Genomic DNA, 26142 nt, shown 5'->3' with positions numbered 1-26142 from the left:
AGCTCACCTCCCCATGGTCTCTCTGACAACACCTTATCCCCGTCATCAAATGATCAGACAAACTCAAATAAACAGAGAATTTAAAATAAGTGCTTTTCGGTAAAAAGGCATTGGAATCCTAAATCACTGCTCTGCTGAAATTACAGGGACAGTGTTAGAACAATCACAGACCGCAAGCTATCAATTTCCCATTTGCAACTAGAGTGAGAGAAAAAATGATTTGTTTATGTATACCTTTGTTGTATTAATCAGATTTAGATTTTTCATTTGGGGAGTCACGAGGAGGAAAACACCAAATATGAGAAGGGAAGGGAGGAGGAGGGGATGAGTGAATATTTTACCAGGCTTCACTTTCGTGTGACAAAGTCAATTAGAGGATGTGTCTTTCATCTTTTCTTCTCCATATCCCTTTTATTCCCCGGTTTAAAAGGTAGCAGATGAAAGGAGAGTGGCTTTTTATTGACGTGCAGCCCCACCCCTGCCTGAACAAAACTCCCTGATTTAAATGGGGTCATCTTTGATTCGCGTGTCATGTAAATCAAAGCATTCCGACATTTATTCGAATAATATGGAGATTTGTGGCATGTACAATAGCACTGTTGAGGCTGGGACACTTGAAAAGAAACTAGGGGGTGTCAGGTTCACACTCATTATTTGATCTGAAAATGTTATCGAAACACAAGTGACTTGTTCATGTACTTTCACCGCAATTCCGCACTCCAAACACAGGAGGTTGGTGGCGCCTTAATTGGGGAGGACAGGCTCATAGTTATGCCTGGAACAGAATAGGTGGAATGTTAATCCAACACATCAAAACACATGATTTTCCAGGTGTTTGATACCATTCCATACACTCCATTCCAGACATTATTATGAGCTGTCCTCCTCTCACCAGCCTCCTGCGACTCCAAAATACCCTAGTCCAAATAATGGAGTCCAAATTCCACTTTCCTGAACATCCATCACTTCTTTACTAACTAGATCAGATCTTAAAATCAATTAACAATCTAGACAATCTGATTAACAAACCACATCTAGTTCTTTTTTTGTTCCCGCCAGCTCACACACTGTGCACTGTGAGTCTCACACACCAGAGGCTTCAGGCTAAAGGATTCATTCCAGATCAACAGAAACAACCCTGATCTGATGTTGCCCATACGCAGAGACTTTCTCTCTCTCTCTCTCTCCCTCTCTCTTGCTCTCTCTCTCTGTCTCTCTCTGGGATAGGTATACAAGCCTCTTTGTAGAGGAACGCCACCTTTGATGTCATGTAGTGTGCGTCCTGTCTTCCGCTGCGGTGTCATGGGTTTAGGCAGATCAAAGTGGAGTCTGTTCGGATATGCTGTGTTTTTGTTTGTTTACCGTGGGTTTTTTTTTCTCTCTCTCTCTCTCTCTCTCTCTCTCTCTCTCTCTCTCTCTCTCCGTTGTTCAGTAATGGGGGATTGTTGTTTGTTCTGTAGTTCTGGGTTGGCGAGGAAGCAGAGAACGACATGTCGGAGTTGTATTATGCTGTTTTATTCCCATCGCTTTCCACACGTTCTATGCTAATATTGAGGCCGGAATTGAATAAAACCCGCTCACTCACTTGTCATTCTAAAAGCTCTAAGCATATTTATGCGATTGGAGTCTACCTAGTCTGTACTGGTGGTAATAAAACAAGGGTGAGCTTTTCTTTGACCAGAGGAAAAGAGCTGCTGCGTTACTAACAACAATCCAGGTTGTACTGTGTGGAGCCCTGAGACTCGGCGGCGCCGTAGGTCCGTTAGAGAGTAGAGAGGAACAAGACACGGCGTAAAGAGTAAAGAGAAACGTAAAAGGCACCTGGGACTTTGCTTAACCTCCCGTCTGTCTATAGTTTACACTATTGTTTGGACCTAGCCAGTCGCTTTTAGACTCTCGCGTGGAGGCACCGAAGTAACACGGGCTATGTTTGCCTCATTTTGAACAGATTAGCTACGGTATATTGACTAAGTGAAATAGGGAAACCGTTACGCTCTCAGTGAGGTCTGAGGAATGTGGGGATTTCAACAAGTCCATAGAGCTTACTCCCTTAAAGAACTCTTCTCTTCTGGCAGTGGCACTTTGACCATACCTATAGAGAACATTTTTTTTTTTGGAGTAACACTTTACTTGACACGCAGTGTCATAACACGTCATAACCGTGTCATAATATGTCATAACAACTCACAGAACTTGTCATGGGCACTCTTACTGACAGTTGTGGCTGCTTTGCGTGATGTATTGCTGTCTCTACCTTCTTGGCCTTTGTGCTGTTGTCTGTGCCCAATAATGTTTGCACCATGTTTTGTGCTGCTACCATGTTGTGTTGCTACCATGTTGTTGTCATGTTGTGTTGCTACCATGCTGTGTTGTCATGTGTTGCTGCCTTGCTATGTTGTTGTCTTAGGTCTCTCTGGTCATGATGTGTGTTTTGTCCTATATTTATGTCATTTATTATTTTTTTTTAAATCCCAGCCCCCGTCCCATAACACTGACCCATACATTTACACCTGTTGTGACATATATTGCGTTATTTTATGGCTGGTTATGACACCTACATAAGAGTGTCAAAACCCACATTTATTGAAATGTATTTTTTCTTAAGTCCTTTGTTGTTGTTGTAATGAATTCTTTACAGTCGTGTTTTTTTTTAAATAATATTTTAAATAACTTGTAGAAAATACATTATGTCACATTACTTGGACTAAGAAAATACACTTTATGACACTGTCAAGAAGCAACATGACCATTACATTTACATTAGTCATTTAGCAGATGCTCTTATCCAGAGCGACTTACAGTAGCGACTTACATTTATTATATATTTATTATATATTTATATTTTTTTATTAAAAAAAAAATTGTACTGGCACCCCGTGGGAATCGAACCCACAACCCTGGCGTTGCACACACCATGCTCTACCAACTGAGCCACATATAACTGAGCCATCATATAAGCCAGATAGGCCTATCACGTACATGCCCTTATGTCGGACATCAGTCACAAAGAAGGTGTCTTGTCTTGTCCTGCTGCTAAATATGCTTCTCCATACATCCCAGTCATCAGCAACAGAGCATTGGGGTAGGTGCATGTCCGACATCAATGTTTGCACAGTTACAATGATAATTGAATATGGTCAATAACATAAATGTTTTAATTAACATTAACATGCTGTTGACAAGTAGGCTATGGTGTAATGGAACACTTTGCCTTGTTTTGTGGCTTTTGACACTCTTATGTAGGTGTCATAACAGCCATAAAATAACGCAGTATATGTCACAACAGGTCTAAATATGTCATGACAGTGTTATGACATATTATGACCGTGTCATAAAGGGTTATGATGCTGTGTGTTAAGTAAAGTGTTACCCATTTTTGTATTATGTTATAATTTGAAGGGGGCAAATTACACATTCATTAATCATTTATTGTTGATCATATTAAAAAAATGTAAAAAATGATGTAACCTTTATTTAACCAGGCAAGTCAGTTAAGAACAAATTCTTATTTTATAATGACGGCCTACCCCTCCCATAACCCGGACGACACTGGGCCAATTGTGCGCTGCCCTAAGGGACTCCCGATTACATCCGGTTGTGATACAGCCCGGCATCGAACCAGGGTCTGTAGTGACGCCTCTAGCAGTGAGATGCAGTGCCTTAGACCGCTGCGCCACTCGGGAGCAATATTTGACCATTGATCGTCATCAAAACACATATACTGAGTGTACAAAACAATAGGAACACCTGCTCTTTCCATGACATAGACTAACCAGGTGAATCCAGGTGAAAGCTATGATCCCTTATTGATGTCACCTGTTAAAACCACTTCAATCAGTGCAGTTGAAGGGTAGGAGATAGGTCAAAGAAGGATTCTTATGCCTTGAGACAATTGAGACATGGATCGTGTATGTGTGCCATTCAGAGGGTGAATGGGCAAGACAAAAGATTGAAGTGCCTTTGAACAGGGTATGGTAGTAGGTACCAGGCACACCGGTTTGAGTGTGTCAAGAACTGCAAAGCTGCTGGGTTTTCATGCACAACAGTTTCCCCGTGTGTATCAAAAATGGTCCACCACCCAAAGGACATCAGAAAACTTTTTTGTATTATTATTTTTTTAACCCTTTTTTCTCCCCAATTTCCTGTTATCCAATTGGTAGTTATAGTCTTGTCCTATCGCTGCAACTCCCATACGGACTCTGGAGAGGCGAAGGTCGAGAGCCATGCGTCCTCCGAAACACTACCCTGCCAAGCCGCACTGTTTGCTTAACCCGGAAGCCAGTCGCAAGAAACACCGTCCAACTGGCGACCGTGTCAGTGTGGATGCGCTAGAGCGCGATGGGACAAGGACATCCCGGCAGGCCAAACCCTCCCTAACCCGGACAACGCTGGGCCAATTGTGCATTGCCTCATGGTCTCCCGGTCGCGGCCGGCTGTGACACAGCCCGGGATCGAACCCGGTTCTGTAGTGCCGCCTCAAGCACTGTAGTGCCTTAGACCGCAGCGCCACTCGGGAGGCCCTATCCAGCCAACTTGACACAACTGTGGGAAGCATTGGTGTCAACATGGGCCAGCATCCCTGTAGAACGCTTTCAACACCTTGTAGAGTCCATGCCCTGATGAATTGAGGCTGTTCTGAGGGAAAAAGGGGGTGCAACTTAATATTAGGAAGGTGCGCCTAATGTCTTGTACGCTCAGGGCATGCCACACTGAACAGAAATATAAACGCAACATGCAACAATTATAGTTTTTTTTACTGAGTTACAGTTCATAAGGAAATCAGTCAATTTAAATAAATGAATTAGTCCCTAATCTATGGATTTCACATGACTGGGAATACAGATATGCATCTGTTGATCACAGATACCTTTAAAAAAAAAAAAGTAGGTGCAAAACGGCACATTATAGAGTGGCCTTTTATTGTCCCCAGCACAAGGTGCACCTGAGTAATGATCATGCTGTTTAACTAGCTTCTTGATTTGCCAAATCTGTCAAGTGGATTGATTATCTTGGCAAAGGAGAAATGCTCACTAACATGGATGTTAACAAATTTGTGCACAAAAATTCTGGAATCTTTTATTTCAACACATGAAACATGGGACCAACACTTTACATGTTGCATTTATATTTTTATTCAGTATATTTCCCAGACACTCCTGGACTAAAAAGCTATACTCCATTGAGAATGCTTTTAGTCCTGGACTAGGCTTAATCTGTGTCTGGGAAACCGGCCCATGAAGTACAGCCTTTGGACTTGTTTTTAACTCTTTTTCTCTCCCCCCCCCCTTCAGGAGGAGCAGAACCGAGGAAAGCCCAACTGGGAGCACCTCAATGAGGACCTGCATGTCCTGATCACGGTGGAGGACGCTCAGAACCGCGCTGAGATCAAGCTGAAGAGGGCCGTGGAGGAGGTCAACAAACTACTGGTGCCCGCGGTGAGTCAGTGGCCCCGTGTCACTTCCTGTTGCCGAGGGCCAGTGATGCATGGCTCAGAAGAAAGCTCTCAGAAATGTCACCAATCAGATGTGTTTATTTAAAGAGCTGAAATCGATGTCATGTGTATTATTATATTGAGGAAGCAAATATCAAGTGGTAAAAATGGATTGGTTGTAGTTCACTCTAGATTGTATTTCTGTGCTAAAAGAGTCATGTGCAAGATGATGTGCCATAATGTGCGTGTGTGTGCGCGTGTGCATGCAAAAATGGTCATCACTCTTGCAGTGAAATTATGTATCAGCCAACAGCTTAATATTAGAATTTCATTCAAATGAGCTGAGCGTTATAGAATCAGCACAAAAGCAATTGCCCTTTAAAACGAATTACCGCTGATTGCACATTCAAGTAGTCAGCTTTTATGTCAGTGGCTAAAGCTATACGACTATATTTATATCCTCCCCAAAAAAACATACAGCGGTTTCTTTTATAGTGAAATCAATACCAAAGACGTCCATGTGTTTGTGCGCGCGCGCCCATGCACGGGGGCTTGCACGAGGGCGGGCGAGAGAGCGAGAGAGCGAGAGATGTTTTTGCTGATCCTCCACATGTTCTCCCTTTCATTTCCTTGGTGTCACTTGATGAACAGGAAGTGAGAGTTTCCGTCGTAGTGAGAAAGGGGAAGTTTAGGAAGGAACCTGCAGGATGGTGTCATCGTCTCAGTCTGCTGGAGGGATTATTTTCCTTTCTTAAAGCATGGCGACTCAAAAGGATAAAAACGGCCTTTTGGTCAAATAAACCCAAAAGGACTAAGAGTTGAAATAGCACATGAGATTCACCACCGATGGTCTCTAGTTATGTGTGTGTACGCACAGATTGAAATAACCCGCAGGACGTGTGTGTGTGTGTGTGTGTGAGGGAATGAATGATGACGAAATAGGGTTGAAAGAGGATCGTGGGTGAATAAGTCGTTCACTCTTGGAGGAATCTTTGTATCATATTACATGTGTCCATCATTGATACATTACACCCCACCATAGATGAATGGCCATGCTGGATGTCCATGTGCAGCCTACAGTTAGCGTGACGTCTCCGAGGTTAGCCGGCCCATGTCTCCCAACCCATCTGTTGTTGAAGTTTCTGGGAAGTAAAAAAAGTCGGTTCCTTTTCTGTGTCTGTCGGGAGTCTATTTGGGACAACGTGACATCGGAGGGCCTCCGTAAGATCATGTGATTGGCTGGCTAGGTCCTATGGGGTAATAGGTGCTCTCTAGGTTATGCTGTCATACACAGACCCCGACAGGCTGCTAACACAGAAAGCATGACCCGTGTAGCTGGTCCTCATTGATCAAATTACCGCTCATAAATGAATGATGAACACAAGACGAGTAAGGTCAGGCATCTGAGGAACCTGGATGGGAGTCAAGGTAGGTGTGTGTGTGTGTGATTTTGTATTTACTGTATGTAGGTTTGGGCTGCAGATGTTAGTTGGAAGCAGGGCTGATATGGGTGGGAATGACTCACTCACTGGCTAACGAGGAACAGATCAGGAAATGACGTGATCAGCATCCCATCACAGGGCCGAAGTAGTCCCATGTACACACCCTATTAATGGTAGATACAGGACTACTACTGCTATGAGAGTTTTGATTCGTTTTTTTGTTGTGTTTTTTTTTGCTTGTCAATGAAAGTTTTCAAACCACAGAATTTAGGATGTTTGTTTCTCAAGAACAGAAAGCCTTCAAGCGCTGTTCTGACGAGGATAAGCTAAAATATTGACATTTTGTCTGACGGCAAATGTTTTAAAAGACTGTGACGTGATGAGGCATATCTACCGCTTTGCCTTGGTACTGCAGAAATAAAGCTAGGGGCTCCGCCAGCTTTATTAGCTAATAAAGGGATGTCACTCTCCCTTGGGCCTCAAGCTTCCACCAACAACAGACATTCATGTTCCGGCTATCAGAGTAGAGATACCAGCATCCTTCAGGTAAAACCACTGTAAAACAACAGTCTCCGTTGTCCCCACTGCTCCGAAGCCCACCCACATGACAGTATCTCGCTCTCCTTCCCTCTCCCTCCACCATCTCCTCTCTCCCCTTTCTCCTCTGCCCTCTCCTCTGTGCTCTCATCTAGCCCCCCCCTTCCGCATCTCCTCTCTCCCCTTTCTCCTCTACCCTCTCCTCTCTGTTCTCATCTACCCCCCCCTTCCGCACCTCCTCTCCCCTCTAGCATCTCCTCTCTCCCCTTTCTCCTCTACCCTCTCCTCTCTGTTCTCATCTACCCCCCCCCCCTTCCGCACCTCCTCTCCCCTCTAGCATCTCCTCTCTCCCACACTCCCATCCTCTCCCCCTAACCCCCCTCTCAGCGTGGCCAGTGTGATCTCACGGATAGGTCCTGGCCGGGAGGCAAGCGTGTGGGAGTGAAGGAGCGAACCCAACAACCCTGTGTGTACAACCCATTAACGGGACCAGCGTTTGCCTCCAGGGGCTTGTCGCAAGCAAAGAAAATAAAGAAGGGGATGTGTTTTTTCCCCACTGTTTGTGTAAAGATAACAGCCAGCAGCTTTTCCTCTCCAACTCTCCTAAAGAGCTCCTTAATCCCCGCAGAAATTTACATACAGATTGAACGCGTCGGTTGACGTTCAATCTGCCAGTTCTGCTCCGTCGTCAGTTGGGCAGTGGAGTGACACATGTTGCTGGGAGTTTTCTATCTCTAGGCGTATAGGACAGCAGCCTGCCGTGGTGCATAGTAACGCATGTATATGATAGAATGACATTAGCACACTGGTTGCTGGTACAGTTATAGGAATCGGGTGAGCTGTCAGTTCTGGCTCACATTTAGGACCTTCAGGTTCAGATGCATACACGTTGCATACACGCTGCATACACTCATGAACGACATCCAGCTGCAAATAGCTTGCCATCACATCACCTACATACCAATCACATCACCTACATAGCAATCACATCACCTACATAGCAATCACATCACCTACATAGCAATCACATCACCTAAAACCATAAACCATAAACCATAAAAACTGAAAATCTCGACGCTGAGAACATTATCATAATCATTATCATCAGCGGTAGCAGTGCCTGTGTGCTTGCAGCGTTCAGTGACCAGCAACCGTGCCAAAAGCAATTATCATCACTGGCATTGTAGCATGAGTAAGACCAGTCCCCTGTGTGACTATGCAGACTGTCTGGCTGTACTACTCCCTCTGCAATCGTCAGTTTGCCACTGAGCCATACAAAATGAGGGGGACAAAATCATGTGTGTGTGTAAATGTGTGCGTGCACTCCAGCAGGAGTGTGCGTAACTCCCTGATTTACTCATCTGCAAGGGCGCAACTTTGGTTTTAAAAGTGGGGGGGACATTAAGATTTTTTTTCTTTTTTTTTTCTTCTTTTTGAAAAATCCAGTCTGATAAACAACTCCAAACAGCCTACCCGATGCTCAGAGGCGTCCGCATGGTCCTAAAGCACACTGTTGCCTCATTTTGTATCACATTCCAATGATAAAACTGGTGCGGGACAAAAATGCAATTTCAGAATGTGGGGGGGACATGTCCCCGTCCCCGGTGAAAGTTGCACCTCTGCTCATCTGTAACAGATTGTTGCAAATAAGAAATTCCTGTAAAGTCTTAATGACTCAAATTATCTGTAATAAAAAAAACTCTGATCTAATTATACTGTACTCATAAAGTGTTTACGGTAGTACATATGATTTATAGGTACTCTTAAGACTGTCCTCCAGCTGAAGAACATGGTGGTAAGTCAGTCAGCTGATGTTAGCCTGTGAGACCCCTCTATCTGTCCACTGGTTGCATTAACCTTTACACTGACCTTGACCATGTGAATCATCCCTGTCACATCCATGCATTTAACCCTTAACCTCTCTAGGGTATGTGGGACGAAATCGTCCCACCTACTCAACAGCCAGTGGAATCCCGTGGCGCGTTATTCAAATACCTTAGAAATGCTATTACTTCAATTTCTCAAACATATGACTATTTTACACCATTTTAAAGACAAGACTCTCGTTAATCTAACCACACTGTCCAATTTCAAAAAGGCTTTACAACGAAAGCAAAACATTAGATTATGTCAGCAGAGTACCCAGCCAGAAATAATCAGACACCCATTTTTCAAGCTAGCATATAATGTCACATAAACCCAAACCACAGCTAAATGCAGCACTAACCTTTGATGATCTTCATCAGATGACACTTCTAGGACATTATGTTATACAATACATGCATGTTTTGTTCAATCAAGTTCATATTTATATCAAAAAACAGCTTTTTACATTAGCATGTGACGTTCAGAACTAGCATACCCACCGCAAACTTCCGGTGAATTTACTAAATTACTCACGATAAACGTTCACAAAAAACATAACAATTATTTTAAGAATTATAGATACAGAACTCCTTTATGCAATCGCTATGTCCGATTTTAAAATAGCTTTTCAGCAAAAGCACATTTTGCAATATTCTGAGTAGATAGCCCAGCCATCACGGCTAGCTAATTTGACACCCACCAAGTTTGGCCCTCACCAAACTCCGATTTACTATTAGAAAAATGTGATTACCTTTGCTGTTCTTCGTCAGAATGCACTCCCAGGACTTCTACTTCAATAACAAATGTTGGTTTGGTTCAAAATAATCCATAGTTATGTTCAAATATCCTCTGTTTTGTTCGTGCGTTCAAGACACTATCCGAAGGGTGACGAAGGGTGACGCGCCCGACGCGTTTCGTGACAAAAAATGTCTAAATATTCCATTACCGTACTTCGAAGCATGTCAACCGCTGTTTAAAATCTATTTTTATGCGATTTTTCTTGTAAAAAAACGATAATATTCCGACCAGGAAACCCTGTTTACGTTCAAATACGAAAAAATAAAAACATGGTGTCGCCTCGTGCACGCGCCTCATTGTTCTCTGATCGACCATTATCCAAATGCGCTACTGTTTTTCAGCCAGGGCCTGCAAAGACATCATTCAGCGTTTTGCCGCCTTCTGAGAGCCTATGGGAGCCGTAGGAAGTGTCACGTTACAGCAGAGATCCTCAGTTTTCAATAAAGAGAGTGTAGAAGCCCAAGAAATGGTCAGAGAGGGCGCTTTCTGTAAGGAATCTTCTCAGGTTTTTGCCTGCCAAATGAGTTCTGTTATACTCACAGACACCATTCAAACAGTTTTAGAAACGTTAGGGTGTTTTCTATCCAAAGCCAATAATTATATGCATATTCTAGTTTCTGGGCAGTAGTAATAACCAGATTAAATCGGATACGTTTTTTATCCGGCCGTGCAAATACTGCCCCTACCCTAGAGAGGTTAAACCTCCTCTCCTACACCAGCATATCAAAAAGACTCACGTGTCTATTCCTAGTACAGTAAATAGGAAGACGTGCAACTTCAGCACTAGGCTGTGTGTGTGTGTATATAATAAATATAAAGAAATAACAAAAAAGTAGACATCAAAAGCACCCATGCCAACAGCCATGCCAACAGCCATGCCAACAGCCACCTGACGTAATCAGTCCCTGCAGGATTTTGCATGTTTTTTGGTTGTGATAGTTGTGAGAAAAATGTATTAATTTGCTGCAGCAATTCTGACCTTTTGCATGGCAATTAGCGAACATTTTGGTCCCGTTTTTACCATGAAATCTATGATGGGGAGAGGTTTGTTGACGTGTAGCTTGATTGAACCATTTTATGCAGTAAAAGTGCGGTGATCAGTTTAAATTGCGAACCCTCTTTTTGAACGAGGTGGTCGAAAGTTTTATACAGTAATATTGCAGAGATTTGACCGTTTTCTATGCCGTAATAGTGCACTAATTCGTCAAATTTTACAAGCCCTCGCATAATATGCAAGAAATTGTTGATTTTGCACACAAAAAAAAATGTGATTGCAGAATGGCAAAATCCTGGAAGGACTGCGTAATGCTGTCACTGATAGCAGTGGAGGCTCTCTCTGCTTCCTGTCTCTACTCTGTGCCTCCCCAGTAGACAGTCGTAGCAGCAGTAGCAAACAGACTCAGAGCCTAAGCGGCCGGCGCTGAGGGGACCAGCTTTAATTAAAGTCCTGTCTATCAGCAGGGCCTCGCAATGGCTCCTGGCCCCCACCACTCTGACAGACAGATGCAGGCTCTAATTGTCCGGGCTCAAAGATCAAGTGGAATTCAAATGGTGGAGGATTTGTGTGTGTGTGTGTGTGTGTGTGTGTGTGTGTGTGCGTGCCCCTCATCCCACCCCGTAGGCTTGGCCAGCTGTGCCAGTGTAGTGTTTGAGCGAGGCGAACCTGAGTAAACAGACACACTGCGTCTGGGACTCAAACCTCCTGCAGCCCAGCCCAGCCTGTCAGTCAAGTCTCCTCCTTAGCCCTTAGCAGAAGAGGACACATCTACAATGGACAGTTTTTATTAAACACTTGCTGTCTCGAGGGAAACACTCAGCGGTTCACTCCATTTCTTGGGTTTGTCAGCTTTTGTTTCTTTCCGTCTTTCTCCGTCTCACTCGCTCTCTGTTTCTCGCTCTCTCATTGCCGTGCTCATTCTCAGACTCATTTGCTCCACACAATCTGTCCGTAAACTCTCCCTGTCGTCTCAACATTTTACACACCGACACTACAAGCTTGAACTGGTGCTATGATATTGCGCGCACACATCTAAACACACATTTTCTCTTGTCTTGAGACGGCCTTGAGTTCTCCTGAGATTTTAGGAGGCGCATTGGTCCAAATCCCTGGCCACTTGTGAATTTTACTTAGAGTCTACATCGGCAAGTTTCCAGTGGAGGGATTTTCCAGCATGTTCCGTTCAATGGGGGTTAGCCACAGACAGCTGACGCATTTTAGACAGGATCAAATACACTCTCACTAGCAGATACTTTAAAGGGGGCTGGATATGCCACTGCAATTCCCGCACATCCTTAGGGGGTTGGGAACTTGATGAAAATCAATTCGGTGTACAAGCCAGGGCGCGGGAGAATCAGCCATGTGTTAGGTAAGAGAGGCAGAGGGAAGCATCGGCATTTGTGCTCGACAATTGTACAGACTTGTATTATGAGGGAAGAGAGAGCAGCGCAGAATGGCTGAACAAAAGCCCACTGGTTTGTGGGAGTTCCCATCTGTTCCCTTTGCAGCACAATAGACCCTCTCTTGCATGACATGTTTTTCTGCTGCTCACTGTCTCTGAGAATGCAGGGCCCCAGCCCAGGACCCATGAGGGAGGGTCAGCCCAGCTGAATAGAGTTCAGATGTGCGCGAGACTCGGCCGGCGTGTGCGTTTAGGTGGGGTGGCTGGGATGTTGTGCGCGTGTCTGTGTGTGTGCGTGCATGGATGCATGAAGAGGTGTATGATTCTGATTCATGTTAGCTTATGCGTGTGACTGATCTGCAGCTATGTGAAGTTGTGAGAGTGTGTCTGTGTGTGAGAGAGAGAGAGAGAGAGAGTGTGCGCGTGTATGTGCGTTGGTAACTGTGTGTCTCCGTGTGTGGCTCTGGTTCTTGTATGCGTGAACGGCAGGGACCTCTTCTCTGGTCACATGATTGAGTAGTCATCCAGGTCTTTGAGGCTGAAAGACCATCAAAAGAGCCTTTGTTTATAACTGGAGTGTGGAAATCTTGAACTGGGCTTTCTGCTCCTTCGGGGCTGGATAATGCTCTCTGTGGGGCTTTCCTCTCCCCTTTCCTTCCCTGCTCCGCTCTGGGCTTCAGAGGTCATCTCTCCCCATTTCTCTCCGTCTCCCTTTCTCTCTCTTTGTCTCCCACTCTCTGTCTCTCTGTCTGTCTATCTCTATCTCTCTCGCTCTCTCCCTCTGTCTCTCCCTCTCTGTCTCATTCTCTCTCAAACACAAAGACTGTAACACATTCTCTCCCCCTCTCTTTCCCTCTCTATTAAATCATTTTGGAGAGTTAAGCATTTCTCACTGAATCAATCCAGTACATGACCCTCTCTGTCCTCGCACCCAATGGCTCCCTCTCTCTTCCCCCCCTCCTTTACATTGGGTATCTGGCAGAAAAAAATGGGGGAATGGGGTGAAGGGGGGGTAGAAAATGTGTCTCCGTGGCAACCTGTTGAATGGCTCTCGTTCCGGGCCTTCAAAAGAGCCCAGGCCATGTGACTGTAAAAAGAAAGGCTTGGATTCCTCCCTGACTACCCCTGTTTTCAGACAGCGATGGGCGAGCAAGGACCCCCCAAGCTCTGGGAAACAAGCTGTCCATCTCCATCCTCACCCTATCGCCTATGTTGTTTAGAAATATTTTGGACCTTTATTTAAGGATAACTATTTAACAAATTCTTATTTACAATGACGGCCTACCCCGGCCACACCAGTACGACGCTGGGCCAGTTGTGCGCCGCCCTATGGGACTCCCAATCACGGCCGGATGCGACGCAGCCTGGATTCGAAACCAGGGGCTGCAGTGACGGCTCTTGCACCCCTCTTCCTCCTTCACCTCCCTCCCCTCTGGTAGTGAGTGATTAGGCCTGTAAAAAAGAGAGTGTTTTGAGAGTCGACAGACAGAGAAATGAATCTAGTGCTGCTGTGCTGTTTTGCTTAGATATAGCATTTCACCAGCCGCCTGCCTGCCATCCTGGGGCATGTGTGAAACATAATGTCACCTCTGAAATAAAGGCCTGTTCTAAAAATGTACCTTCTGTCAAGAAAACGTCTAATTTCTCACACACAGGGCAGTTACCGTGTAATGGAGCACTTGACTTCAATGATATCTATTACAGACCTTTGTAAAATGTCAACAATGTATTTTTGTATGTGTGAGAAATGAAGACTGATGTGTTTGTTGAACTCTGCGAGACTGAAATGGAGTGGATCGTACAACACCACTCAAAAAATGTTTCACAAATAAATTAAGAGTGAATTATTTGACTTCTGTGTATTTTGTTAGAGATCTATCCATTTGACATTTTAGTCATTTAGCAGACTCCTTTTCAAGGGCTTGATCAATAGCAGAAATAAGACTGTTATTTGCAAAACAATTCAAAATTGCCTATGCACAGAAGCCTTTCACTGTTGCCTAAAAGCTCTCATACCAAATGCATTGTCTCTGAGACACACTCAAAGACAGTTGAACATGATCCATTAATCGTTATGAATAAGTAACAGACACAGTAATATTACAATAGGTAATTCCAACACTGTTATCACAGCAATCTCTATATCAACACGTTTCTTCACTATTACATTCCAGACTGTTTGGCTCTGAAAAGAATAGAGAGGAGACGCTTTTTTGAGAGCGGATAGCAATTCCAGTCCTCCGCCAGACCACCAATTAGAAATGCAGCCTTTAAGATGAATAATGGACAAGGACATGCATTTTTTACACCCAAATCTCATCTGTTTTTCAAACGGTAGACGGACAGCATCTTTTGGAAGATTTTAAGAGATGTGGAGACAGAGACAGATTGGGGAGGAAGTGACATCGCTGTGGCGGTCTTTTAGGGTGTTGTGAAGGCTGAGTGGTGTCTTCTATAGGAAGATAAGGGCGCTGGGGAATGATGCCCGAATGATGCCCGCCGTGCCCATCGTTTAACTGGCATGGGTAAACAGTGGGTAAACAATTCACTGTAGAGAGAGCTGGCCCTTCTGTCTGTGCCACGCCAAACACTCAACTGAGTTTCTGAAACTTCCATTACTTTCAAAGACTTGACAAGATGGCGCCGACAGACACGGTCGCCCTGTTTTTATCTCCTAGCCAACTTTTTAGTATTTTGCGTAATTATTTTATTCTAATTTTATTATTTGCTCAGAACGTTTGTAGTATTATTTCCTATAGCCGAAAATCACTTTTGGACCAGAAATGTGACTTCTCTGACCTGAATCCTTTGTTTAGACTTCCCGAGGTAGCCCCATTCATCCCGGGTGCTACACCAAAACGTTGACGCCGGAGTAGAGGGAGGAGAGGTGGGGTTGTAGTCAGGCTCAGGTGGCAAGCAAACCATCCATCAGTTCCAAGTATTCATCTATTACTCGCTAACATTCCTGGACAATAAAGTAGACGAGCTCAGGTGGAGGGTCTCCTTTCAGAGAGACATAAGGGACTGTAACATACTCTGTTTTATGGAATCATGGCTCTCTTTCCAGACATATTGTCCGAATCCATACAGCCAGCAGGGTTCTCCGTTCATCGTGTGGTCAGGATGAATGAAGCAAAGGCGGAGGGGTATGTCTCATGATTAACAACTCATGGTCACCGTCAAATGCCTGACGCATTACCTCCTGAGATAATTTTCTCGGGAGGTAATGCCGACACCGCGACAGCTCTCAAGGAACTACACTGGACTTCGTGCAAACTGGAAACCGCATATCCTGAGGCCGCATTTGTTGTAGAAAATAGTCTGGGTAGCCATTTGATTAGCTGTTCAGGAGTCTTATGGCTTGGGGTTAAAAGCTGTTTAGAAGCCTCTTGGACCTAGACTTGGCGCTCCAGTATGGGATGGCAGGAAACTTGACCGCGGTGATGTACTGGGCAGTACGCACTACCCTCTGTAGTGCCTTGCGTTCGGAGGCCGAGCAGTTGCCATACCAGGCAGTGATGCAACCCGTGAGGATGCTCTTGATGGTACAGCTGTAAAACCTTTTGAGGATCTGAGGACCCATGCTAAATATTTCCAGTCTCCTGAGGGGGAATAGGTTTTGTTATGCCCTCTTCATGACTGTCTTGGTGTGCTGGGACCATGTTAGTTTGTTGGTGATGTGGACACCAAGGAACTTGAAGCTCTCAACCTGCTCCACTACAGCCCCGTCGATAAGAATGGGGGCGTGCTCAGTCCTCCTTTTCCTGTAGTCCACAATCATCTCCTTTGTCTTGATCACGTTGAGGGAAAGGTTGTTGTCCTCGCACCACACGGTCAGGTCTCTGACCTCCTCCCTATAGGCTGACTCATCGTTGTCGGTGATCAGGCCTACCACTGTTGTGTTATCAGAAAACTTAATGATGGTGTTTGAGTCGTGCCTGGCCGTGCAGTCATGAGTGAACAGGGAGTACAGAAGGGGACTAAGCACGCACCCCTGAGGGGCCCCCGTGTTGAGGATCAGTATGGCGGATGTGTTGTTACCTACCCTTACCACCTGGGGGTGTCCCGTCAGGAAGTCCAGGATGTGAGCCAAGACCAGCCTTTCAAACCATTTCATGGCTACAGATGTGAGTGCTACGGGTCAGTAGTCATTTAGGCAGGTTACCTTAGTGTTCTTGGGCACAGGGACTATGGTGGTCTGCTTGAAATATGTTGTTCTTACAGACTCAGACAGGGTGAGGTTGAAAATGTCCATGAGGACACACCTTGTGAATGTTGACCTGTTTAAAGGTTTTATTCACATCGGCTGCGCAGAGCGTGATCACACAGTCGCCCGGAACAGCTGATGCTCTCATGCATGTTTCAGTGTTAACTTCTATGCTTGCTTCGAGGCTATTTAGCTCGTCTGGTAGGCTCGTGTCACTGGGCAGCTCTCGGCTGTGCTTCCCTTTGTAGTCTGTAATAGTTTGAAAGCCCTGCCACATCCGACAAGCGACGGAGCCGGTGTAATACAATTCGATCTTAGTCCTGTATTGATGCTTTGCCTGTTTGATGGTTCGACGGAGGGCATAGCGGGATTTCTAATTAAGCTTCTGGGTTAGAGTCCCGAATCCAGGTGAAAGGTACGATCCTTATTGATGTCACTAAGTGAACAAGTTAACAAGTCTTGTTAAATACACTTCAAATCAGTGTAGATGAAGGGGAGGAGATTTTTAAGCCTTGAGAAAATTGATACGTGGATTGCGTATGTGTGGTGTGCCATTCAGAAGGTGAATGGGCAATACAAAGGATTTAAGTGCCTATGAATAGGGTATGGTACTATGTGCCAGGCGCACCGGTTTGTGTCAAGAACTGAAACGCTGCTGGGTTTTTCCACATTTTGTTACGTTACAGTTTTATTCTAAAATTGATGAAGTAGTTGTTTACCCTCATCAATCTACAAACAATACCCCATAATGTCAAAGCAAAAACAAGTTTTTTAGACATTTTTGCTAATTTCTAGTATTATTATTCTAGTATTCAGACCCTTTACTACAGCATCATGTCTTCTTGGGTATGATGCTACAAGCTTGGCACACCTGTATTTTGGGAGTTTCTCCCATTCTTCTCTGCAGATCCACTAAAGCTCTGTCAGGTTGGATGGGGACCGTTGCTGCACAGCTATTTTCAGGTCTCTCCAGAGATGTTCGATCGGGTTCAAGTCCGGACTCTGGGCCACTCAAGGACATTCAAAGCCACTCCTGCATTGTCTTGGCTGTGTGCTTAGAGTCGTTGTCCTGTTGGAAGGTGAACCATCGCCCCAGTCTAAGGTCCTGAGCGCTCTGGAGCAGGTTTTCATCAAGGATATTTCTGTACGTTGCTCCGTTCATCTTTTCCTCAAGCCTGACCAGTCTCCCACTCCCTGCCGCTGAAAAACATCCGCACAGCATGATGCTGTCACCACCCTGCTTCACCGTAGGGATAGTGCCAGGTTTCCTCCAGACGTGATGTTTGGCATTCAGGCCAAATAGTTAAATCTTGGTTTCATCCGACAAGAGAATCTTGTTTTTCATGGTCTGAGAGTCCTTTAGGTGCCTTTTGGCAAACTTCAAGCGGAATTTAATGTGCCTTTTACTGAGGAGTGGCTTCCGTCTGGTCACTCTACCATAAAGGCCTGATTGGTGGAGTGCTGCAGAGATGGTTGTCCTTCTGGAAGGTTCTCCCATCTCCACAGAGAAACTCTGGAGCTCTGTTAGAGTGACCATCGGGTTCTTGTTCACCTCCCTGACCAAGGCCCTTCTCCCCTGATTGCTCAGTTTGGCAAGGCGGCCAGCTCTAGGAAGAGTCTTGGTGGTTCCAAACTTCTTCCATTTAAGAATGATGGAGGCCACTGTGTTCTTGGGGATCTTCAATACTGCAGAAATCTTTTGGTACCCTCCCCCAGATTTCTGCCTCCACACAAGCCTGTCTCGGAGCTGTACGGACAATTCCTTCAACCTCATGGCTTGGTTTTTTCTCTGACATGCACTGTCAACTGTGTGGACCTTGTAAAGACAGGTGTGTTTCTTTCAAAATTATGTCCAATCAATTGAATTTATCACAGGTGGACTCCAATCAAGTTGTAGAAACATCTCAAGGATGATCAATGGAAACAGCATGCACCTGATCTCAACTTCGAGTCTCATAGCAAAGGGTCTGAATCCTTATGTAAATAAGGTATGTTTTTATTTTATTTCAAAAACCTGTTTTTCGCTTTGTCATTATGGGGTATTGTGTGTAGATTGATGAGGGAAAAATGTGTTTAATCCATTTTAGAATAAGGCTGTAATGTAACAAAATCTGGAAAAAGTCAAGGGGTCTGAATACTTTCCGAATGCACTGTATATTTCGGACTATCAACTTTTTGGATGTCTGCATTGTTATTGTATTGCTAGCTATTACTGCACTATTGGAGCTAGAAACATAAGCATTTCACAGCTCCTGTAATAACATCTGAAAATCTGTATACACGACCGATAAACTTTGATTTGAGCTGTTCAGTTAAGGAGTTTGTTCTCCCATCCTCGTCACTTCTGATCTGTATTCTGATGGGAAGAGGTGCCCTGCGTAAGTAAGCCAGTGTATTTGCCTGCACTGTGTGCCTCTGATTGTTGGTGTGCATGTGCGTGTGAGTGTTTATTTGTGAGTGTGTGTGTCCATCCGTGCACCATTCGTTCCTAATGTACCCAGCTCATGTGAATGTAGATTACTCTCTCCTTTGCTCTTGCTCTTCACCCAAACCATCAATTGTCATTCACAGAAGTCATAAAACCCCAACCTTACTGGACTTGTGTGTACATCCTTCTAACCTTGGGGACAAGGTGAAGTATGTCCCATTTCAATGACCTAGCACCATAGTTATGAGAGGGAAAGGGGCACATTTAATACTGTCCTGTTTTAGACGAGAGCCAACCTTAATAGCAACCTTATCATAGTAACCGACCTTACCGCTGAAATTACACAATCTTACAGCTATTACAGATGCCATAACATTCACTACAGGCATGTTAGACAAAGGTAGGTAAACAATAGCTTTATTATATTACAGGCTTGTGTTTATACAGTTACTCATATAAAAACTCCCCAACAGGCCTCCTGTATCCTCAAAAAAGCCTTTATATGTAATCACACATGTAACTTGCTGATGATGTACCTTTCATAAAAACTGATGAATTGATATCGATTGATGGTGCTATTGACCTTATCAAACCATGTTAGCATCTCAACACGAGCATGTCCTTCATTCTACCTCCCAGAAGAGTGCCTCACGGTCATCGGTGATGCGGTCGTGTCGAAGCATTCCACCAGAGCAGCCTATTTAACACGCAGAGATCACACGCAGTAACCTCACGCACTGGGGACACCGTGCCGCTCTCTCTCTCCCGCTCTCTCTCCCGCTCTCTCCTCCTGCTCTCTCTCCCGCTCTCTCCTCCCGCTCTCTCTCCCGCTCTCTCTCTCCCGCTCTCTTCTCTCAAAGCCAATCAACATGAAAGCGCCACGCGCCCCGAGTAGCGCGGGGAACTCTCAGAGATTATCAGGCGAGATGCCCGAACGCTTCCTTAAGTTTCCCCGCTCCCCTTCACTTCCCGTGACCAGCCATGACTTTTGACTTCTCACCCAGTTTCAAATAAGTGTGTGTGAGAGAGCATACAGTGGCTAGTTACCATACGCACAATACACCTACACACACAGGTGGACAAATATACTTAGCTAGTCCTCATCTGTTAGTAAGTACACACTACCCACGTACAGTGCATTCGGAAACTATTCAGACCCTTTCCCTTTTTCCACATTTCGTTATGTTACAGCCTTATTCTAAAATGGATTTAAAAATAAAAATCCTCATCAATCTACAAACAATAACCTATAATGACAAAGTTAAAAGTTGTTTTTTTTAAATGTTTGCAAATGTATAAAAAAAAAAACTGAAATACCTTATTTACATAAGTATTCAGACCCTTTGCTATGAGACTTGAAATTGAGCTCAGGTGCATCCTGTTTCCATTGATCATCCTTGAGATGTTTCTCCAACCTGATTGGAGTACACTTGTGGTAAATTCAATTGATTGGACATGATTTGAAAAGGCACACACCCCACAGTTGACAGTGCATGTCAGACCAAAAACTAAGTCATGAGTTCAAAGGAATTGTCCGTAGAGCTCTGAGACAGGATTGTGTTGAGGCACAGATCTGGAGAAGGGTACCAAAAAATGGTCCCCAAGAGCACAGTGGCCTCCATCATTCTTAAATGGAAGAAATTTGGAACCACCAAGACTCGAGAGCTGGCCACCTTGCCAAACTGAGCAATCGGGGGAGAAGGGCCTTGGTCAGGGAGGTGGTCAAGAACCTGATGGACACGCTGACAGAGTTCCAGAGTTCATCTGTGGAGATGGGAGAACCTTCCAGAAGGACAACCATCTCTGCAGCACTCCACCAATCAGGCCTTTATGGTAGTGGCCAGACGGAAGTCACTCCTCAGTAAAAGGCACATGATAGCCTGCTTGTAGTTTGCCAAAAGGCACCTAAAGGACTCTCAGACCATGAAAAACAAAATTCTTTGGTCTGACGAAACCAAGATTGAACTCTTTGACCTGATTGCCAAACATCACGTCTGGAGGAAACCTGGCACCATCCCTACGGTGAAGCAGGGTGGTGGCAACATCATGCTGTGGGGATGTTTTTCAGTGACAGGGACTGTAAGACTAGTCAGGATCGAGGGTAAGATGAACGGAGCAAAGTACAGAGAGATCCTTGATGAAAACCTGCTCCAGAGCGTTCAGGACCTTAAACTGGGGTGAAGGTTCACCTTCCGACAGGACAATAACCCTAAGCACACAGCCAAGACAATGCAGGAGTGGCTTCAGGACAAGTCTCTGAATGTCCTTGAGTGGCCCAGCCAGAGCCTGGACTTCAACCCGATCGAACATCTCTGGAGAGACCTGAAAATAGCTGTGCAGCAACACTCCCCATCCAATTTAACAGAGCTTGAGAGGATCTGCAGAGAAGAATGGGAGAAACTCCCCAAATACAAATCAAATGATATGTTATTTGTCACAAGTGCAGAATACAACAGGTGTAGACCTTACCGTGAAATGCTTACTTACAAGCCCTTAACCAACAATGTAGTTCAAGAAATAGAGTTAAGAAAATATTGACTAAATAAACTAAAGTAACATAAGAAAATAACATAACAATAACGAGGTTATATACAGGGATACTGAGTCAATGTGCGGGGGTACAGGTTAGTCGAGGTAATTTGTAAAGTGACTATGCAAGAAGACTCAAGGCTGTAATCGCTTCCAAAGGTGCTTCAACATAGTACTGAGTAAATGGTCTGAATACCTATGTAAATGTCGTATTTCAGTTTTTTATTTGTAATACATTTGCAAACATTTCTAAAAACCTGTTTTTGCTTTGTCATTATGGGGTATTGTGTGTAAATTGACGAGGAAAAACATCAATCGAATCCATTTTAGAATAAGGCTGTAAGGTGTGGAAAAAGTAAAGGGGTCTGAATACTTTCTGATTGCACTGTACATATCATGTACATATGCAAACACATGCCAATACTTCAGCGTTGTTGTGATAGGTTAAACAAAATCTGTCATTTGAAGGCACAACCACACACACCTCTTTCCCTGTGACCCTCAGCCATATCCTGTCCAACCAGGAAATACTTTTTCCCCGCCCAACCCCAGACTGTTCTCAGAATAACCTGTGGTCTAATTTTACCCTCCTCATCTCTCCATTGTGTTAGTCCGGAGACAAAGGAGAGACAGCCAAGGTATGTTGTTTGAACCTTACATAATCAAACAGACTTTTTGTTGCAGTTTGGACATTCAATTGTGTAACAACTTGTTGACCCTAAAACTCCCCCATATCCTCTGTGTTGCATAAGTCAGATCCTTCATATATTGTATAGTGCAAATATAGTTGTTTAACATGGTTGCTTTTGCCACCGTGGTGTCTGGTCTCCATGGTGGCAGCAGTGGGACTGTTGCGGTAAACATGGACGCTGTTTACAATGTGCATTTTAACGAGTGTTCATCTAATTACCCAGCTAGGACAATTAAAAGGGGTGCTGCAACTCTAATTAACATATATATTGGATCAAGAGCCAATTACACTCATGAAGCTGTAATGCTGAGGTAATCTCTGAGGCGTACTGTGTGTGTCTGTGTGTGTGTGTGGTTGCATTTGCGTATCTGTGCACGAGTATTTTTCTCTCGTTCGCGCACGCGTGCAGATGTGCGTTTTGATTTTGCGTGCCTGTACGTGTGTGTACGCGTGTGTGTGTGTGTGTGTGTATCCACATGTATCTCTGTGTATGTGTGTGTATGCATGTGCGTGAAAACAAACAGGAAACTGGGCCTTTCCACAGAGTCTTTACCCAGTACAGCGTCTCTGGGTCCTGCATCTGTATCAGCTAGAAGGGAGGGTGGGTGTGGTGCAGTGCAATGGTCAGCTCTACACTCCTGCCTGTCTACAGCTGCGCTGTAATTAATGCAAGTCCCTCAGTGGGACTGTGTCTCTGGAAAGGAAAACCCTTGGCCTGCAGTTGACTAAACTCCCGGCCCAACTATCCCTCTTCTCTGTCCCCCATCAGAGCCTCTCAAATGGCTGATCCCATTAGCTCCAGTGACTCCCCCTCTCTTGGATCTGGTGCAAGTAGAGATGTGTCATAACTGGATTTAAAGTTTGGGGAGAAACTGGTCGTTGGGAAACTGGTCGGAGTGTCCGTGTGATTGGGGAGAGACAGGAAAGGCATGAGAGGATGGCTGGCTGCCAGGACCGAGGAGGGAGGGGAGGGGGATGCTCAGAGGCGGCAGCTGTACTCTGGGAGTGGGATGCATGCCTGGAGAGAGAGAGAGGCTTCCAGTTTTCACATCCACCCCTGTCCTTCTCCGTGTCCCTCTCCAGCCAATTAGAGCGCAACCCTGCCTGTCCTCCTCCCAAACAGCCAATTGGAGGGGCTGTCTGAATTGACAGGCGCAGCCCCTTGCCCTTGCGAGGGGGAGTTATATTGTAAAACCTGCTGTAATGTTGTAATGGTCATTCCACACTCTTGGGAAAAAAGGGTTCCAAAAGGGTTCTGCGGATGTCCCCATAGGAGAACCCTTTTTGGTTCCAGGTAAAACTATTTTGGGTTCCATGTAGAACCCTCTGTGAAAGTGGATCTACGTGGAACCTAAAAGGGTTCTACCTGGAACCAAAAGGGGGTTCTTCAAAGGGTTCTTTTATGAGGACAGCCGAAGAACCCTTTTTGGTTCTAGATCGCCAGACTCGCTTTTAATACTGTGTTATATCACCGTCATCACTCTACTTAGCATTTGTTTTATGTTATTTACCTGAAGTATACATATGGACCAGAGCCACAATTGAATGAGAATTGGGACCCTAAATGTTTATTGGTATTTGTTCTGTAAAATAGGAGAAAGCGATAGTTGTTGCTGATCATATTTTACAACATTCCCTAATGGAGAGCAGGAGGAAAGTTAGACTGAGACAGAGATCAGAAAAGGAACAGGAGAGTGTAAGAGAAAGAAAGCGATTGGAGAGAGAGAGATAGGTAGAGAGATGACCAAAATCCAGGAGAGTGCCCATACGTTCCACCCCAAAGCCCTCTGACCTACAGAGAGATGAACGTAGAGAAGAGTACCCTCAGCCAGCTGGTTCTGGGGCTCTGTTCACAAACAGAGCCAATAAAGCCCCTTTGAGGGAGGGAGGGAGGGAGGGAGGGAGGGAGGCAGGCAGGCAGGCAGGCAGGCAGGCAGGCAGGCAGGCAGGCAGGCAGGCAGGCAGGCAGGCAGGGATGGAAAGGGGTGGCCCGGCAGTCATTGTGCTACAACGGTCAAAGTGATCGTTGATGAACAGCAGCGGAATTATTCCTCTTTATGCAAGCTGACATAAAAAGCATTCCGCCCGACCTGACCTGAGCAGGCTCACAAAAGAGGGCTGTGCCACTGGACACACACACACACACACACAGGTATTCTGCTCATCACGTCGACAGCTCAACGCTCACCGTCTCCCTCCGCAACAGTGGGAAGGAAATCAGTGGCCGACACTGAGACGAAGGAAATCAACCCCACAACTCTGAGACCTCTTCAACCAATACACCTGATGATTCATTCTGATTGGGTACGGGATGGTATTTGATCCCGAACCAGATTTCCGACGGCAATGAAGATTGTATAGCGTGTGCGCGCACACACACAGACACAAACAGACACACACACAGAGATAGATAGACAGCACTGGGTTTGACATTAGCTCTGTCAATATCTGAATGGCTGTGCAGTGACATCTTTCCTGCAGTAACATTTTCATCTTGAAATTGTGTTCTGTTCAGTAACTACAGGGATAGATTTAGCCCAGTCGTTTGGGGGAGTTCTGACTAAAGCACATGTACCTTTTTGTAATGTTCTCTCCACTAAACCAGAAATGGAAGGTTCGGTTATGCATGACAAGCGAGAGTCGTATCTCTCTTCCACATCGGAACAAGGCATGATGATTGAATCGTTTCCCCTTTTGAATCCCCTGCATCATCCTTTTAGATGTTTCCGTCTGGCACGCTTTGCACAATCTAGACTGAATCGCATCTGAACATGCGTTCACCCCTCAAAATGCCTGACGAGGACCAAAACCAATGGAAGTGGCATCTGTATTTAGCATAAATCCGTCGAACTAAAGTGATGAAACCATTTGAGCAAAGACATAAGGGATCTGTTGAAAGTGGCCGACACTGAGACGAAGGAAATCAACCCCACTTTTGAGAGTTAAACGCTACTGTAGGTGTGCACTGTTGCACGGCCAGGCATGTTAGCACGGTCATGGGATAAGCTGGATCTGAATTCATGGGTTCTACCTTCCCGCCACGTCGGGTAATGCAAAGCACTCCAAACCGTAGGCTCACTGCAGGTGCTGATAGGGACAGATAGGAAGCTATACTGCAAAACCAAGAACCAGATTACAAAGGGTTTATCGTCTGGAGCAGATGGATTTGACTGAAATTGACCTTATTGATGTGTGCTGCAAGCTACGAGAAACTGAGCAAGTGTAAACTGTAAAAGCACACTCATTGAAGCACAACTGTTTACTCACAATCGTACGCGCACACACACACACACACACACAATGTTTAAAAAAATATACAAACACACATACACACACATTGAAACACACACACGCACACACATTGAAACATACAACACACACACACACTGGAACACACACACTACAGTGTATGTGGCTGGCTGCTGCGCTGTGCTACTATGTGAGTTGTGCAGAGAGAGACAGAGAGTGGGCATTTGTGTCTGTGCTTGGCAGAGTTTAGCTGTAGGATCAGAAAGGGCCCATGGCAGCACTGTCACAGCAGGAGGCAGAGAGGAAGTGCAGCTGAGAGATAAAGAAACAAAAGAAAGTAAAGCAGAGGGATGGAAACAACCTATAAGGAAGTGGTAGCAGTGTAATATATTCCAGAAGAGGATGTTGGGCAGAAAGAGAAATCGAATCAACTTGTCTACCTGACACTGTTGGTGCCTTGTGATGCATGTGGGTAGTTCTCTGGCTCTGTACAAGGACGATTTAGGAAGAGACACACAGAGCAGTGCGCAGCCTACTCACAAGTCCATCGATGACACAAGCACAG

At 45.0% G+C, this 26142-nt stretch overlaps 1 protein-coding gene across 3 annotated transcripts in view; it reads left to right on the top strand.

Moving 5' to 3' along the window:
- Positions 1-26142, top strand: part of qkib (QKI, KH domain containing, RNA binding b) — a 92201-nt gene that overhangs the window by 50061 nt on the left and 15998 nt on the right. For all 3 annotated transcript variants that reach the window (XM_029753052.1, XM_029753051.1, XM_029753050.1), the window contains exon 4: positions 5292-5435. In XM_029753052.1, coding sequence (XP_029608912.1) covers positions 5292-5435 — 144 coding nt within the window. The remainder of the gene's footprint in view (positions 1-5291; positions 5436-26142) is intronic.

The sequence above is a fragment of the Salmo trutta genome, chromosome 5 (genome assembly GCF_901001165.1).
Source record: "Salmo trutta chromosome 5, fSalTru1.1, whole genome shotgun sequence".
Taxonomy (NCBI): domain Eukaryota; kingdom Metazoa; phylum Chordata; class Actinopteri; order Salmoniformes; family Salmonidae; genus Salmo; species Salmo trutta.
This window is presented reverse-complemented; position numbering and strand designations above follow the sequence as displayed.